At 40.2% G+C, this 18,968-nt stretch overlaps 1 protein-coding gene across 1 annotated transcript; it reads left to right on the plus strand.

The window, feature by feature from the left end:
* The first annotated feature begins 5,159 nt into the window (after window positions 1–5,159).
* On the plus strand, window positions 5,160–16,165 carry CA3 (carbonic anhydrase 3). The gene is made up of 7 exons (XM_006727122.3): window positions 5,160–5,314; window positions 6,116–6,313; window positions 8,691–8,809; window positions 10,771–10,863; window positions 11,903–11,965; window positions 13,663–13,818; window positions 15,197–16,165. Exons 1-7 carry the CDS (start codon window positions 5,281–5,283, stop codon window positions 15,314–15,316), a joined length of 783 nt encoding a protein of 260 aa, XP_006727185.1. The 5' UTR covers window positions 5,160–5,280; the 3' UTR covers window positions 15,317–16,165.
* Window positions 16,166–18,968: the final 2,803 nt, after the last annotated feature.

An 18,968-nucleotide genomic window follows, 5' to 3' on the forward strand; every position in this document is an offset into this window, starting at 1 on the left:
AATTTTACTTGTCAATTATAGCTGAAAAATACTGAAAATTGTGCAATTATGTCAACATAAAATATTTTAAGAGTAGATTATTTAAATTTCATCACTTATTTGGAATAAATAAAAGAGCTATCTGGTATATACTGCTCATGCAAAGATTCCTATTAGTCTTGATTAATTTTGGAAAAATAAATAATGACATTAAACATTCAAACAATTGACGTAGGTATTTTTTGGTTCTGTTATTCAGAAATTTGATGAAAAACAATCTATCTCTAATGTCTTTAAGATGTCATGATTTAGGTTTATCAAGTTTGTGCCTTACATTTCTTTAAATGATGCTTTGAATTTCTTCTTGCATGAAAACTCCACAGCTCTTTTATTTTTAAAGATTTTATTTATTTGTTTACTTGAGAGAGAAAGAGAGAGCTTACAAAAGAGTGAATGGGGGAAGGGCAGAGGGGAGGGAGAGGGAAAGGGAGAGAATCCCAAGCAGACTCCCCACTGATGGGGTGGGGGTTGTGGTGGTGGGGGGGTGGGTTGGGCAGCTGAGGCAGGGGCTCAATCTCACCACCCTGAGATCCTGGCCTGAGCTGAAACCAAGAGTCAGTCACTTAACTGACTGAGCCATCCAGACACCCCAAAGCTCCACTTTACTGGACACTTTCAATTAAATTTTTAAAGTGAGAATAATGATAAATGTGAAATGTTAGTTTCAAGTGCTTGCACATCTATTACTTTGTTTGCTGCTAATAACCCAGTAAAGTGTACAGGGCAGTTATTATTATTCTGAGACGTTACCTGACCAGCCTAGGGGAGCAAAGCTTTACAGGAAGAGCCATAAGTGGGACTGGGTTTCTCTAGCTCCTATAGAGGTGAGGCTGATGTTTGATTTTTCCCAGCAAAATATAATTTACATCCCACTGGAAACAATATCCTGAACCTCCCCCTGAATAAATTAAAATAATACAAAAAAACAAAACAACACAACTCTAACAGTGGTGTGGTCTTGAATTGGAGGGTGCATAAATCTGGAAGGAAAGCCTAAGATAGAGCTAAAAAGTGGGGAGGGTGGACTTCTGAAGATCCCTGAATATCATATAGAGGAGTTTGAATTTCATTTTTAAAAATGTGTTTATCAAAAAATAAGATACAAATCAAAACCACAATGAGATACCACCTCACACTGGTCAGAATGGCTAAAATTAACAAGTCAGGAAACAGCAGATGTTGGTGAGGATACGGAGAAAGGGGAACCCTCCTACACTGTTGGTGGGAATGCAAGCTGGTGTAGCCACTCTGGAAAACAGTACGGAGGTTCCTCAGAAAGTTGAAAATAGAGCTACCATACGACACAGCAATTGCACTACTGGGTATTAACCCAAAGATATAAACATAGTGATCTGAAGGGGCACCTGCACCCCAGTGTTTATAGCAGCAATGTCCACAATAGCCAAACTATGGAAAGAGCCCAGATGTCCATCAACAGATGAATGGATAAAGAAGATGTGGTATATATATGTATACATACAATGGAATACTATTCAGCCATCAGAAAAAATGATATCTTACCATTTGCAAGGATGTAGATGGGACTAGAGGGTATTATGCTAAGCAAAATAAGTCAATCAGAGAAAGACAATTATCATATGATCTCACTCATATGTGGAATTTAAGAAACAAAACAGAGGATCATAGGGGAAGGGAGGGAAAAATAAAATAAGACAAAATCAGAAAGGGAGACACACCATAAGAGACTCTAAATCATAGGGAACAAACTGAAGGTTGCTGGAGGGGAGGTGAGTGGGGGGATGTGGTAACTGGGTAATGGGCATTAAGAAGAGCACATGATGTAATGCGCACTGGGTGTTATATACAACTGATGAATCACTGACCTCTACCTCTGAAACTAATAATACACTATATGTTAATTGATTGAATTTAAATTAAAAAAATAAAATAAAATGATAAAAAATAAAATAAAATAAAATAAAATTCCCTTAGCCTGGGTGACTCAGTCAAGTGTCTGCTGGTTCAGGTTGTGATCTCAGGTTCCTGGGATCAAGCCTGCTTCAGGCTCCCTGCTCAGCAAGGAGTCTGCTTCTCCCTCTCCCTCTGCCCCTCCTCCTGCTCATGCTCTCTCACTCTTTCTCAAATAAGTAAATAAAGTCTTTTAAAAAAAATAAAATAAAATTTCTTCTACACATAAACAATAACAATATGATGAATCCCCAGATTGTTGGCCTTGCTCGGTATAGAGATTTTATTAAACACTTTATCCGGACCAGAATAGACATTTTTCCAAAGAAGCTGTACAAATGGCCAACAGATGCATGAAAAGATGCTCAATATCACTAATCCTCAGGGAAATGCAAAGCAAAAGTGAGATACAACTTTGCATCATTTAGAATGGCTAGTATTAAAAAGACAAGAAGTAACAAGTGCTGTTGAGGATGTGGAGAAAAAGAAGCTCTTGTGTACTGTTGTTGGGAATGTGAATTGGTGCATCCACTATGGAAAACAGTATGAAGATTCCTCAAAAAATTTATGATCCAGCAATTCCACTTTGGGTATTTACCTGAAGAAAGAAAAAGCATTAGTTCGAAAAGATATATATATTCCTATGTTTACTGCAACATTATTTACAATAGCCAAGACACAAAAACATTCTAAGTGTCCATCAATAGATGAATGGATAAAGAAAATATGGGAGATATATGTAGTGAAATATTATGCAGCCATAAAAAAGAATGAAATCTTGCCATTTGTGACAGCATGGTAGACCTAGAGGGTATATACTAAGTGAATTAAGTCAGACAAAGAAAGACAAATACTGTATGATTTTATTTATTGTGGAATTTTAAAAACAAAACAAATGAACAAACAAAAACAAACAGAAACAACTCATAAATACAGAGAACGAACCAGTGTTTACTGGTGTCGAGGGATAAGGGAATGGATGGCTGAAATAGGCTAAGGGGATTAAGAGGTATGCACTTCCAGTTATAAAATTTAAAAATGAGGGGCGCCTGGGTGGCTCAGTCGTTAAGTGTCTGCCTTTGGCTCAGGTCATGATCCCAGGGTCCTGGGATCGAGCCCCGCATCGGGCTCCCTGCTCAGCGGGAAGCCTGCTTCTCCCTCTCCCACTCCCCCTGCTTGTGTTCCCTCTCTCGCTGTGTCTCTCTCTGTCAAATAAATAAATAAAATCTTTTAAAAAAAAATAAATCATTGGCATGAACAGTACAGCATAGGGGATATAGTCACTAATATTGTAATAGCTTTGTATGGGGACAGATGGTAGCTAGACTTACAGGGTGGTCATTTCATAATGTCTCTAAATGTCCAATCGCTATGTTGTACACCCAAAACTAATATTATATTGTATGCCAACTCTACTCCAATAAAAAGTCACTTTACCTGTATTACTACTATACCAATAACATGAAATGTAGCTACCAACCTTTAACCAAACATACCAGAAAAAGAGATTATAATGATTTGATGTATTGAAACAAAGATCATAGTTTACTGATATAAATAATTATGCATTCAATAAGAAATAGAAAACACCTCCATTAACCACGAACTATAGCACCACACCATAGTAAAGCAGAAAATTGACTCCAGACGTCCCAAATCTGCAGGCTTTCTGATCCAACACTGACATATTTGAGCTCAGAGTCTAAGGGCGTTTGCTTTGCTGTTTGCTTGGATTTTCCGACCTATCTCAGTTCTTGATTCCACATTGCTACTGTGTGGATCAAATGATCCCTGCTCACAAAAATACGCTGGGGAGTGACTCCCCTGGCGTCCAGGTTATGAGTGTAGTCAGTCATTCCACATGCCTTGGGGATGAGCTATCTTTACCATGATGAGAGATTTCCTTTTCAAGTTTAGTAATCCCCAAATACAAACTACTTGCATCAATAAAAGTCAAAGTAATTAAGGAAATATATATTGCAACCTTGTTCAAGATAACACTGAAATTAGGCTTATGTCTCTTTGCTGTCTTTTTTATAAATAAAATTATTACTGACCTAGAATAAAGAAGAAATTTACAACATACTCTTAGAGTTATAAATATCTTCTACACGGGCTTCTTCAGTTTAAACAATAACCAGACCTTTAAAAATATATCTCTGACATGTGCGCATTGGATATGCCCGTTCTATTCTCCTTTTGCATGGGTCATCATATTATAAAACAATTTGGGAGGGGGAGAAAAAATACAAAGTATTCTGGAAGACTTTCCTTTTCCTTTTCTTCTAATCTCTCATTATGCCTTGAGGAATGAGGCCCTACGTTTTAAACAATATGACGCATTTTATGTTTGTGGCCTTCCAAGACTCCAGAATATTCTCGACTTTTCGTGAGCCCACGTACAGCTCACACAACACGGGTAAGTCAGTCCCAGGCTCCTGCTCTCGGTTAACCTGGGATGCAGACCTGTCCCGGATTCCCGGAGCTCTCCGAGAGATCTAGCCCTCAGCGTCCTGCAGACCAAAGGAACCCACTAGGTTGGGAAATGCTGCCTGGTGCGGTTCCAAGACCAGGGTATTGTCAATCTCTTTAAGGGTAGCGGAGTTACAGAACTTGCCCTCCCGGCTTCTTTCTTCCCATCCTCTGCTCCTAAGATTTTACAAGTTGCCTGCCAGGGAGTCAAACATGGGTCAGGCAAAGAGACGAGTTCTTTCCAGCTACCGTAATCGGATCGCTGGAGCGAAATAAACTCGCAGAAGCGTCCAGAGACCGCAGCCAGACAACCAGCCTGCGCTCAAAGCAACTTCGAATTGAGGCTGCAAGTGCCGCCGGGCTGCAGATTTTAGTTGGTGGCTAAGCACCGTTACGATCCCCCATCTCCCGCAAAAACAACAGCGAAAAGCCTGGAAGAGGGAGGGAGGATGAGGCAAAAGTCGCCCGCATTTTTGCACGTCGGCGCCGCTCCTTAGAAAGACAGGCAGCTTTGCTAGGCGGGAGGGAGAGGTAGGAGAGCCAGGAGCCGAGGTTTCAGGGAGAGGGTAGGGAGGGGGTAGGGGCCTCCTTCCGCCCATCTCCCCCGCCACCCCCACCCCCCACGCCAGACAGCTGTCTAGCCCTTGGAATTCATTGGCTTTCCCCACCCCGCCTCCCAAATACCACCCCAATCCAGTTTAGCCCCCCTGCCCCACCCTCGCTGACCTAATAAGGCCATGCAGTGTGTGGGGGACCTATATAAAAGGCAGGGGCTTGCAGGGACGCTGCACGACAACGGGGAGAGAAGTCAGCTGCGGTCCAGTGCCTACAAAGACTACCATGGCCAAGGAGTGGGGCTACGCCAGCCACAACGGTGAGTCTGAGCAGCCGCCCCCCCCCCACACTGGTCCGGGATGGGGCCAGAGGATCCCCTGGCATTGCACAGAAAGTGGGCAACTCTAGGGAGTGCGTGGGGAAATATGGGCGGAGGAGTCGATGGAAACTAACATTTACTGAGCACTTACCAAGTGCCAAAAGCTGCTGACCCTTTTACCTTTATCTCATTTAGTTGTCCCTGATATGGAGCCGTTATTACTTGCGCTGGAGGAAACTGAAGTGCAGAGAGAGGCTGGGTAACTTGCCCAAGATCACACTGCCTCTGACTGAGAAGTCAGACCACCCGAGGTCCAGTACTGATTGTCCCTTACTCCAAGATCCTGGGCAAGCGCTTAACCTCTCTGAGCCTGGTGTTGGTTTAAGAATCCTTGCTCTGCCTGCTGGCTTCTGCCTAACCCATAGTAAACAAACAAACAAACAAACAAAAAATAGGGGTGTGCTTTGAAAACCTCATGTGGTCAGTGTTATTTATTCCAGTGATATGGTGGAAGATAGCATTGGTAAAACGTGTGATGAAGTGCATTTCAAAAATTAGCTTTTGAGGCTATATTCTTGAGCAAGCAGGGGGAATACTCTGAGTTAAATGTAATTTCTAGGTACACTATTAATGAAACTATGAGAAGGTCTTAAATGCTAAGCCTTGTGTTGCCCAAACTGAAATCCAAGGCCTTTTCATAATCACTGACTAGCCTCCGTGTATTTTGCTGATATAGTCGATTAGAAAGAGGGCTTGGAATGTGCCACCAAATAAATAAATCCCCTCAACTTGATTTCCTAGGTCCTGACCGCTGGCATGAACTTTATCCCATTGCCAAGGGAGACAACCAGTCGCCCATCGAACTGCATACTAAAGACATCAGGCACGACCCTTCTCTGCTGCCATGGTCAGCATCTTATGATCCTGCCTCTTGCAAGACCATCCTGAACAATGGGAAGACCTGCAGGGTTGTGTTTGATGATACCTATGATAGGTCAAGTAAGTATGACACTTAGGTAGAGGCACATGGACATTTTCAATGCCCATATTGGCAAAAATGAGGTTGATGACACAGTAAGAGAATTAGTGGGAAGACGGGTCACTTCATCTCTGAAAATGGAGATGACATTCCATTTTGCTCTTGTCATGAAGAATTATATTTATGCACGGAATAAGAATGCCTCACTCTCAAACCTTAGTCAACTTTGCTGCTGCAAAATGGGCCCATGCCCAAGCCAATAGTTGGCAATGCGTTCTTTTTTTTTCTCTTTATTTGAGAGAGAGACAGCGAGAGAGAGCACAAGTGGGGAGAAGGAGAAGCAGGGTCCCCGCCCAACAGGGAGCTCCATGTGGGGCTCAATCCCGGGACCCGGAGACCACGACCCGAACCAAAGGCAGCCGCCCAACCGACCGAGCCACCCAGGCGCCCAGGCAATGCGTTCTTGAAATGCAGCTTGATAGGGAGGTGATGGCAATGAGTCCAAATGAGTGTCCTTTTGGATGGCCTACACCTGAGGTCACTGACCACAGTCTGAAGGGCAAGGCTCCCATTCCCACGTGTGGCAGAGATTCCATTCTACAAAGCAAGGCATGGCAAAGAAACAAAGTAGGCACTTTCTCCCTGTGGTGTGTGGGTGGGGCCCAATCCAGGGGAGAGAATAAGGTCATTATATGAGTCAGGAACATTGCCTTCAGTGCTTCAGTGGGGTTCATCTGATTAATCCTTTTTGGATTCGTGTTTTTGAAGTTCCTGACAATTTTGTGAGTAGTGATTTGTGTGCCATGAAAATGAAAAATCACATGTTCCAAAAACTCTATTTTACTACACTATTAAGCAAATCAGTGAAATAAAAACAGGCTACTTAGAAATACTTTATTTCAAAGTAAATGAAGTAAGAAAGAATCTACCTTTAATATTTTGGTGCTTGATGTACAATAATACCTTTTCTTATAACCACATTTGTAAAATGAGTTAAAATTATCCTTATTGATGTACATAAATAAATATCCTCAATGATGTTATAGGAAAGAGCAATAGTGTCATAATTCCTACCTACTAGGAGGCTCCAAATAACGGGTATCATAGAAGTTTATATTTTCTTAAGCCATTATTTCATACTGCTATTACTTTTTTCCCCTTCTCCATTTAAATCAAGTTCCGTTCTGAAGGATAAACAAAATTAAACAGTACCTATTATGTGGAACCACATGAAAATTTTTGTAAGCAAAACCACATTTTTGTAAGCAAAGTGGTGAAATATTGACAATTCCATATGAGTTATCCTAATCAATTGGACTCCTATGTCCAGAGAGCAACTGTTCTAGTGCTTGGACAGGAAAAATGCTATGAATCAAACCACTTATATCTACATGACTAAGCTCATCCGAGTCTAGCTCTATTGTTTTAGATTTACATTATGTGGCTTCCAGTGTGCCATTTCAGCTCCAATAATTGGTCAGTCCTTTCTAAAATAGCTACTCTGAATTCTATTTTGATCTTTCTTATATTGCTAGATCTTGATTTGGGTTTTTTTTTTTTTTTTGGCATAATTTCCAGTGTCCTGCAGAAAATATTTGAACCTCTAAATCATTCCTCAGGTGAATGAAGTGAGATCAAAGTAATGTGTTGTGGTGAGGTATTTGGGCAAAAAAACTCAAAAATTAATGCCACTGAGAATTACCTAGTTTGGCTGTCCACATTGATTGATTCCCTAGGAGATTTCTGAATTTTCCTTTTTATCTTATTTGAATAGACACAGTTTATGTTAGATGTGAATGAGAGTAGTCTTAAAGAAAAGTGGGGCTGGAAGCAAGACATGGAGACGGAATTCACATTTGCTCAGTGATTGGTGTGCTGGGCAGTGTGATGAACACTTTAAAGTCCTTAATCTCATTTAATCCTCACGGCAGCTCGGAAAGGTTGATATTATTATCACCTTCACTGAGATGCAAAAACAGGTTCAGAGAAGTTTAGCAACTTGCCTGAGATCACACAATTAGCTAGGATTTGAACCTACCTCAGTCTGGCTCTCGACTGTCCTGTTCTTCCCACCGCACCACACAACCGACTCATTTGTTGACTGTCTACATCCTTATTGTCCATCTTTTGTTTTAACTTTATTGTCATAAATGTTAAATTGACATTTTACACATAATAAAACAAGCAAACGAAACAAGACAGAAAAGAGAATTCATTTATTTTGATATATCCCAAGACTTTGTAGGAAAGAGACCAGTGTGCTTGAGAGCAGTATCATCTACCGAGCAGACTGACAACCTTTGCCCATCGAACTTTGGCTGTAAGAGCACTTGTTTAAGGTAGGACTCTGTAAGCGAAGCATGAGTTCACTGTTGACCCAGCTTCTCTGAATCGCAGTGCTGAGGGGTGGTCCTCTCACTGGACCCTATCGACTTCGCCAGTTTCATCTTCACTGGGGTGCCGCTGATGATCATGGCTCTGAGCACACCGTGGATGGAGTCAAGTATGCAGCAGAGGTAGGAGCAACTGTCTCCCAAAGTGAAAACTGAAAAGCGAAAAATAACAACAAAATAGCATCCACTGCCCTTCCTTCAAGCCTGAGGTTGTAAAAAGACCTGGAGTAGTTTTAGCATAAGCTGAAGCTGCCAAACAGTCTAGGCTGGATGGTTAAGAGAGTGTAGATGAATTGGTGTCATGCATGAAAATTTTCAAGGTTATATTAAGAAATTGGAGAGCGGTTTAATAATTAAAAAAAAAAAGGGCCAAGTTCCTGAATGGAACAGAAAAGATAAGGATAGCTAGCATTCATGAAGTGCTTACAAATATTAACTCATTTGATCCTTTCAGCAACTTTATGAGATAGGTTACAGATGAGGAAACTGAGGCACAGGAAAGTTACATGACAAAGTTACAGAGCTGAAGAGTGCTAAGCCTGGTGCTCTACCTTATGTAGATGGGCTTTAGAATCTACCATCTCTTTTTAAAGGGTTTATTTATTTATTTGAGAGAGTGTGGAGGGGATGGGTAGAGGGAGAGAATCCTGAAGCAGACTCCCCACTGAGCGGGGAGCCCAACAAGGGACAAAGGGCTCCATCCCAGGACCCTGAGATCATGACCTGAGCCAAAACCGAAAGCTGGCTGCCTAACTGACTGATCCACCCAGGCGCCCCCAGAATCTATCATCTTGTCCAATGCCCTCGGCTGCCTCTTTTATAAGAATGTAGGGCTCTAAAAATAGCCTTTAGTAATTCTGGCTAATGCTTGTGTTCTAGTGTCTTAATGAAGGGTGTGCATATGTATGTGTACAAGATTATATATATATATGTACATATTTACACACACACACATAGATGAATAGGTAAATACAGATACATCTACAATTTAATATGAGCAAATACTACTGTGTCAGTTAACCCATTAAAGAAAAGCATGATTTGTAGCTCCGATCAAGGCAGCAAATTACAAGGAAATAAGACAAGCCTTCCACATATTGTTTTTGTAAAGCTAAGGCTATGAGGGGTGACAAATGCCCTAGAGGTGAGGATCATTCCATTTTTACGGGCACAGTCTTCCACGGGTAGGCTCTGGCCAACGCAGGAGCTAGGACGGAACCTTGGAGGCACTGTGGACACTCTCTTGGGCAGAATCCTTAGGCAGCTTAATTGTCGGTTAAACTAAACTCTGGGAGACCCAAAGTACTTCACTATGATCATTCCATTTCTCCACAGCCCATCTAGAAAGTCAGTGACAGGATAAATAAATTATTGAGAATGTCTTCTAGATACCTTCCCCCTGAAAATGGGGAAAGTTTAGTGTATTTCTTACAACTGTGGGCACGGCTTGCCATTTGGCCTTTACACATGGGATGATCTCAACACTTTTGGTCTTGAATACAGTATTTTTAACTGCTCTGAACTCTTGTATTCCCGTACCATTCTGTGTAACTCGATATGGGAAATTTGACTAATTTAACTGGTGCCTATGTTCTAAATTAAGATAAGGTTCCCACCAGGTTGTTGAACACTGCCTGCTAAAAAGGAGGTAGATATGAAAATATGAAAATGCCCAAGAACTTCCCTATTGTTTGTTTTCCCCACTTCCTAATTAATTATAACTTTAGAATGTTATCAGCTTCTTGCTTATAGCTCTGTGTTTCACTCTTTGATTTATTAGAAAAGGGAGTGATGTTGCACAAAACTAAAATAAATATTTTGAATTAGTTTAACCAAAGTTCAACTTTCACTCATTGCTTATTATAAATTTCTGAATCTATTTATAATAATTTTATACACTTTTTATTTAAACCACTAAAAATTTTACCAAAATATTGCATGTAGATATTTAGAATTCTATCGACTTTCTATGAGAGTGTTCAGCAACTTTAGATTAGTAAAATTATTGGATTTATTGTGAATAATTTTATACTTATTTTCTTACTCTAGAAATTTACCTCATAACCTGTATTCTATGCTTTCAGCTTCATTTGGTTCACTGGAATCCAAAGTATAACACTTTTGGAGAAGCTCTCAAGCAACCCGACGGGATAGCTGTGGTTGGCATTTTTCTGAAGGTGAGGTAAAAATTGGCTATCTTCTTTCAAAATTTAGTTCCTTGTCAATGGTTAGGATAGCATGTGTCTCCCTCCTTCCTTTTATTTAAAGGGGAGAGAGGAATGAATTTCATTATTCATTCAACTGAGCAAGACATTTCTGGTAAGATCAGCTCAAAATATTTAGCTCTCCCTTAAAAGTGTACCTTTTGCCATATTTCAGTCCCCCTGACACTTCTAAATTCTCTCAAGAATGAGCGTGTGGGCCTGTGGAGGGGCAATGGAGACAAAGCCTTGGAAGGAGCTTATTGTGGTGGTGGGGGGGGGGCAAAAGCAGCCTTGTTTCATTATCCTTTCCTGTCACTCTACCTCAGTTGCACTGGAAACCAGAAAAGCCAATGTTGGAAATCGCTGGGATGCCAAGTCCCTGGCTGGACATCCCTTCAGCTCAGGGTGGCTGCCACTCACATGATCCCAGGCTAAGATAGCACATGGAATGTGTGTGTTGTTGGGCCAGCTTTGGTTTAAAGTGGACTTAATGTCATTAACACATGAATTTAGTGGTAACACAATCTAGATTTTAAGCCAGAGGTGAAAATCTAGCTTCTTTCTTTTTGAATGACCTAATTTGTTTTATGTCATGAGCTCATTGGGTCATTTTTAGTGATTGAATGCAACGCAACAGGAAGTGGAGTGGGTCTGTGCTGCGAGAGAGTAGATTTAGCTTTGCATACATTGAATCCATCCTAGCTTGAGTTCTATAAAAAAGAAAAAAAGAAAAAAAGTAGACTGACTGCCTAGAAGGTGGAGGACATAGAAATAAATCGAAGTATAATTTTGTGGTTTTGTACTTCAGAGGCCTGGGGTCTAAATTTAGTTCAGAAAATATATACCCTAAAATCTTGAAGAAGAAATAAACTTATGTTTTTGCTTAGTACCAGATAGTCTGGCAGATTTATAAACACTAGTTGCGGGTGGATGCATCAAAGTGAGTTTTCAAGATAATTGTAGATTATGGAGAAGGGAAAACTGTAACCATTGGTTTTCGATTTTCTGACAGATAGGACGTGAGAAAGGCGAGTTCCAGCTGTTTCTGGACGCACTGGACAAAATTAAGACAAAGGTAAAAATAAATCATGTTCCCTCCTAGAACATAAAGCAGGATATGGCAGTTTTTTATTATTACGTTTTCTTTCTTTCTTTTTTTTTTTAAAAAGACTTTATTTATTTATTTGTCAGAGAGAGGGGGGAACAAGCAGGGGGAGGGGCAGAGGGAGAAGCAGGCTCCCCGCCGAGCAGGGAGCCCGACGCGGGGCTCGATCCCAGGACTCTGGGATCAGGACCTGAGCAGAAGGCAGATGCTTAACCGACTGAGCCTGCCAGGTGCCCCAAGCTAGGCAATTCTGAGGGAATAATTGTCTGTTATTTTTTTTAAGATTTTATTTATTTATTTGACAGAGAGAGAGAGACAGCGAGAGAGGGAACACAAGCAGGGGGAGTGGGAGAGGGAGAAGCAGACTCCCCGCTGAGCAGGGAGCCCAATGAGGGGATCGATGCGGGGCTCGATCCCAGGACCCTGGGATCATGACCTGAGCTGAAGGCAGACGCTTAATGACTGAGCCACCCAGGCGCCCCTATTATTACATTTTCAAGTGCATTTGTTCCACCCAAAGTCTGTTACTAAGTCTGATGAATATGCTAAGCATATGTATACAAACAAATGCTATTATATTTGTATGGCTTATAATTTTTAGTTCAATTTTACATACATCACCTTATTAAATTCTCAGTCTGTCAGATAATGACTTCCTTACTGAAGTGGATGTAAGAGAAGTTGAATGGTCACCCCTTGCCCCCCAACACACACACACACACACGCATACATGCACACACTTGCAGAAGTACTAAATATTTGGGTCCTGGTGTTGCCCTTTCTCTCCTGGGTGACACCTACATATTTTAAATCTTAACAGTAGAATCTTCGAATTAACAGACTCATTTTCATTGCCTTTGCAACTGTTCTAATCAAATGCTATTAAGTTTTACCACCAGAGAAAGTATTCCAAATATAATATTCAAGCAAGCCTGGTTTTATTTTTTATCATTGAGAACGTAAGCATTAACTTAATATGAAATATTTTTGTTACAGTTAAGTGTGAGTTTTCTTCTTTTTCTTGAGAAGTGAGGAATTATAGTTCTACTGACAGATAATAGGGAATAAAATGTTACAACAACTGTGCCAAAGTCATAATATAAACCGGCTTCCCCTCTTTGACCTTTATTTCTGAAAGGCATGAACTTTGTTTAAAAGTTCCATTTTCGGGGCACCTGGGTGGCTCAGTTGTTAAGCGTCTGCCTTCAGCTCAGGTCATAGTCCCAGGGTCCTGGGATCGAGCCCCGCATCGGGCTTCCTGCTCCGCAGGAAGCCTGCTTCTCCCTCTCCCACTCCCCCTGCTTGTGTTCCCTCTCTTGCTGTGTCTCTCTCTGTCAAATAAATAAATAAAATCTTTTAAAAAATAAAAGTTCCAAAAATAAATAAATTAAAAAAATAAAAGTTCCATTTTCTTGGGGTGCCTGGGTGGCTCAGTCAGTGAAGCATCCCACTCTTGATGGCAGCTCAGGTCTTGATCTCAGGGTCTTGAGTTCAAGCCCCGAGTTGGGCTCCACACTGGGCGTGGAGGCTACTAAATAATAATAATAATAACAATAATTCTGTTTTCTTTAGTGCATTTGAAATCCATTCTTAGAAAATGTTGAGACCCTTGGGGTGGGTGGTGTGAGTGCACCTGTTGATCGGGCCTGTGCCCTGCTCTCTCCCAGGGCAAGGAGGCGCCCTTCACACATTTTGACCCTTCCTCTCTGTTCCCCACCTGCCGGGACTACTGGACCTACCACGGCTCCTTCACCACGCCGCCCTGTGAGGAGTGCATCGTGTGGCTCCTGCTGAAGGAGCCCATCACCGTGAGCTCCAACCAGGTAAATGGCAGCTCCAGGCAGAGCCTTGAGAACATGCGAACTTACATCGCTGAGTGGCTGTATAAGATATAGATGCTAAATGGAAAATGTACAGCTGCTACAAGGATGCTTACAGACCAGCTCTCTGACTAGGCATTTCTGAGTTTGCTCAGGTTAATTACAGTCAGTTTGTTCAACTTTCTAAAACTTGGCTCCCAAAAGTACCAGGATGAACACAGATCATTTAACGGTGGTTGTGATACTGAACAATGACTGAGTTTATGCTCTAAAAACACTTAAGGGTTTAGATTATTAATATGAGTTCACCTTTGTTAATTTGGAGCTCCCTCTACTAAGTACTGGTTAGGAGATTGTAAATACAGGCCTGGGGAGAAGGATACTAATGGAAGCGATTTAACATCCTTGTGAGCTGTATGCAATTTTTCCAGTTCTACAGATATGGTTAAAAGGTTAACTAGTTTGTCCATGATCACCCAGCCAAATGCAGGAGCTGAGATTTCAATGTCTGTCTGCTTCCAATACCTCTTCACTCCTTTGCTCAGGCCTTTGTTCTTAGTGTTCATCTAAAGAATGTCCTTGCAACATTTATCAAAGAGACTTTCAAGGAAAGACTGGGAAAAAATATGTAGGCAGTGATATGGAGAAGAATAAATTAAAGCAAGTAGACAACACAGAAACTCACACAATAGATCATGAATGTCTACTTTAATAGTAGTTTACCAGTACATTTCCCTTACTTAAGACAAGAGTTTTCATATTTCTGCCAGTTACAGACTCAAGTATATACGATCTCTTTTGTCAAAAGATCAGATTTAATGGTCAGTTTCACTCATATACATATTCTGAAAGAGGAATGAAATTTTCTTAAGGAGAAAGCTAAAAACATTTTCATGTAGAAATACAGTACTGATGATAGTTTCCTAAATTCTTCTCCCTTAAGAAAAAAAAATCTTTAAAAATGTTCTTGAAATTTTAAATATAGCATGACTAATTTCTTTGTGTTCTTTAAAAAAGAAGAGACTCCATAAACGTATACAACGAAGAGCCAATTACGCTTATTATTTGCGCTGATATTGTCATCCCCTCCTACATAAAGTATATGCTTCATACTGACCGGTCAAATTAAAATAATTGCTTCAGAATTCAGGAGGTAACACTTGGACCAGAGGGCATGGTGATCCTATATAAAATGAAGAAAAGAAAAGTGTTTTTACAAATACAGAAAAGGCTTCTATTATGCAGGAGCTGGTAGCCAAATAACTCCGGACCAACAGGTTTTGTGGTTTGTCTTGTTTTAAAAGCCAGAAATTTCTGTCACGTACAAATATGTGCACTTGGTCTGAATGTCACGCTGACAGTCTTCCCTTGCCCCTTGCAGATGGCAAAGCTGCGGAGCCTCTTCTCCAGCGCTGAGAACGAGCCCCCAGTGCCCCTGGTGAGGAACTGGCGTCCTCCGCAGCCGATCAAGGGCAGGGTGGTGAGAGCCTCTTTCAAATGAGGCCACTGGAGCTTGCCCTCTTCAGGAAAGGAAACCTGCCATTGGAGAGCTTGGTTCCTTTTGGTGCTCCTTACTCCAAGTATATTTCAGCTTTCCACACCGAGCAACGAATGCAAGGGTGCAATAACCGAGAAACCAAAGTTACTTTTGACAAGATGTAATATGAAAGCTTTTGGCCTTTGTAATAATCATCTTTCCTATAAAAGTAGCATTGTTAGTAAGGTTTCAAAGAAGAAACAAGTGGGAGAGTAAAGATATAGAAAAATGGGTATTGGGTACCATTTTTCTGTCTTCTTAAATTTCACAGAACTTCAGTTTTACTATTTTCATATTTTGAGTTGTCCATCTTAAAGAAATAATGAGTAATTCTATATGTAGGAGGAGATGTGTATGAAGATCGTAGAGCAATTAAACATAAGCCAGAAATTAAAATGACTATGCACACCAAGCAATGAAATGATGCGTTTTAACCCTTAAATAAAACCAGTAAGAGGTCCATTATTTATCACAATTCTAGCTACTGTAGAGATTACCTGGTTTTGATTATCAATGAAAGGAAAACACATCCAACCAGGAGCTTAAAAAATTTGATCCTGTATTTGAATTTCTTCTTCATAAAGATAGCTAACTTTATCCTAACATTTTTCTTTACCTGAAGGAGGGCCATTTATTTTTAATTTTACTACTTTTCTCTTTGCATGCTTATTAAAATAAAAATTGCCTCTGATATCTTTCTAATTTGAGGGTAGAATAATATAATTCCTAGAACATGAAGGAGTTAATGACTGCACTTGAGGTAAAAGCAGTTGTATTGATCGTCAAAACTAATAAAGACATGAATGAGAAAAATTGTGTTGTGTTTTTTAGTGAAGAAAACGGTCATAAATGACAGACATGGAGTAAAACTAAGAATAGCAAAATTTGTTTTCATAACTGAAGGGTGATGATGACAAACTCAGGTTCTGATTTTAATTGGATGTTACATTCCTCATGGAACGGCTAAAGAATCAGTGAGGGCCCTCAGAGAAAATCGCAGACAAGAAGAGGAATGTGTGGCCATATATTTGAGAGTGTGGACTAGTTTCCAGAAGCCTCGAAGTTGGTTTAGGATTCTGAGGTCCATACCAGTACCATGATTGCTACTTAGGGGCATGGAATCAAGTCAAACTGTAGCTTTTACATCTTTATATTTTTAAATGTGCATTGGGATGACCCTAGTCTAATACTACAAAAGCCCATACATTGAGACCTTCAAAACATTTAATATGTTTAGACATAAAGTCTAATTTTGCAGTTAGTGGCTTTGATATGTCTTTCGTCACATCACTGGCTAATATACTAACTTACCTTAGAAAATGACAGCAATAATTTCATCACCCCAAGGAATGAAAATGGTATTGGGTCAGGAGAGTCCTGTGATGCTGGAAGTCAAGTCAGGTGACAAAGCCCTAGGAGACTCAAGCTATTTAATAGATTACCACTTCGGTGAAGTAAAACCAGGTTGGTCAGTGCGAAGTGGATGTGTTAATTAAATCCCTTGAAATTAGGAGGTGTGGCGCTTTCATCAATTAGTGGTAATACACAAGCTGATTCTCTCAGGGTACTTACTTAGTAATGCTTAAAGCACTGTTAAAATGCATCCAACATACACTCTACGTAGGAGAGGAACTTATAACTTAACACCAGCTACAGTGGTCCTTATTCAAGAACACAGGCTACGCAAGGCTGGAACCGTTTTAAGGGAAAAAGGTCCAATCAAGAAAGGCTATCTCCCTCGACCGTGAGTTCCATGCACAGATGTGAATCTTATAAACTGAAACTCCCCTTATTGCCTTAGTAGGTGTGTGTGGCACTTAATAAGCACTCAATAAATATCTGGTGAATAAATGATGTGATGAACACAGATGACCCCAGGACGAATGCTCATCTTCTTGAACAACCAATTACTCCACATAATTAAGACTAATACTGGCTTTTTTGCTCACCTTATTTAGTTTAGACCTCCTTGGGAAATGTTCTCTTTAGCTTCAGATGACAGCTTCCCTGTTGGAACATATTTTCCCCTCCAACCAGAGTCATTGTCGAAGCTCACAATTATCACCCAACTTAAGACTTCCAATTTCTCCCTGCACTCAAAATGCTGAGTTATTATATATGCTCATTAGAATATTGAAACCACACATATGTCCTTATTCAGTGGAGGGATCATTTTTATGATCACGCATGATTCCAAACAATTGCACTTCCGACATACGCAGCCTACACGGGAGACGTGGCTAGGGGCTGTGTGGAACATGTTTCGGCATCTGCCAACATTTGTTCTTTAGGATGTAATCATCGTAGATATTTTTAAACTTCAACACAGAACAGAAACTAATTCGAATTAAGTGTGTCGGAATATTCAGGTAACTATATCCTTAAAAGTCAATGAATGGCACATAATCAGTAAGAATTTACTGAATATAAGGTACTGTTAGATTTGAGAGTGCAAATATATTATAATCCTACCCCTTTAACGGGGAGACAATATACTTATGAAAAGGTAAATATTCATGGCCACTGATCCAAAACTCTTTATGTGCAATTAGTGAATATTTATATAGGTGAACGGGAAGTGTTCTACGTAGGACATGTAGGTTTCAGCATCTAACTGTACTCATTTATGTAATCAAATAAATATGGGTGAAATTGATCAGCTATTAACTGGCTTGGATACATGTAAAAAGTTGCCACAAATAAAGTTGTTCTAAAACAAATACCTATAGTCCAAAACCACATCAGAGACCGCACATAAATAAATTAGATTTTAGTTTCTCTTCTAACGACTTCTTGTTTGATATTAAAGAGGAATTCTGGATATGAGTAAAAATATTATCTTAGTAGAGGAAGAACAAGTGAGAAGAGGTAAGAATGAAAACTGGGGCATCTAGGACGCAGTTGGTTAAACGTCGGACTCTTGGTTTCGGCTTAGGTCCTGATCTCAGGGTGGTGGGATAATCTGGCTCACACTTGGGATTCTCTCTCCCTCTTCCCTCTGCCCCTCCTCCCACTCACTCTCGAATAAAGAAATAAATCTTACAAATAATGAAAACTGTAAAAAAACGAGAACTGTAAAATTTTTCAGATTTAATGTATGAAAATTTAATGATTTTTAAAAACTATCCCTAAGCTAGCGCTTACAGATTTAAAATGAAAATGAGAAGGCAAAATTATGTTCGTATTTAATTTTCATTTGGGTCACTAGATGGCAGCAAAACAATTACAAAAATGACGATGAAATGAAAAGCCAGGCTGTTAGTTGCAGAGCAATGAGGGTTTTTGTTTGTTTGCTTGTTTTTTAAAATCCAGAACACTCCTTTTCCTTTTCTCAAATGTTTAATATTAACCACTAATACCTATCTACAAAAGAAAAGATGGCGAGGGATTCTTACTTTTGAGCATTTTAATAGCCAAAAGTGAGGCCTTAGAGATTAGAGTTTAGTAGTTGTTGAACCAAAACTTAAATAAATGAGAGGCAAGCATTTTATAGCCCTGTTCAGTCTTCTGGAGGCCTGGGTGCAAGTTACACAGCTCTTGCTGCATATGTCCTCTCGGGCAAGTTAATTTCTCCGGCCTCAATCTCCTCATCTGTGAATAGGAATGATAATGATAC

This window comes from Leptonychotes weddellii, chromosome 4 (genome assembly GCF_054177405.1).
Source record: "Leptonychotes weddellii isolate Sample4059 chromosome 4, ASM5417740v2, whole genome shotgun sequence".
NCBI lineage: Eukaryota > Metazoa > Chordata > Mammalia > Carnivora > Phocidae > Leptonychotes > Leptonychotes weddellii.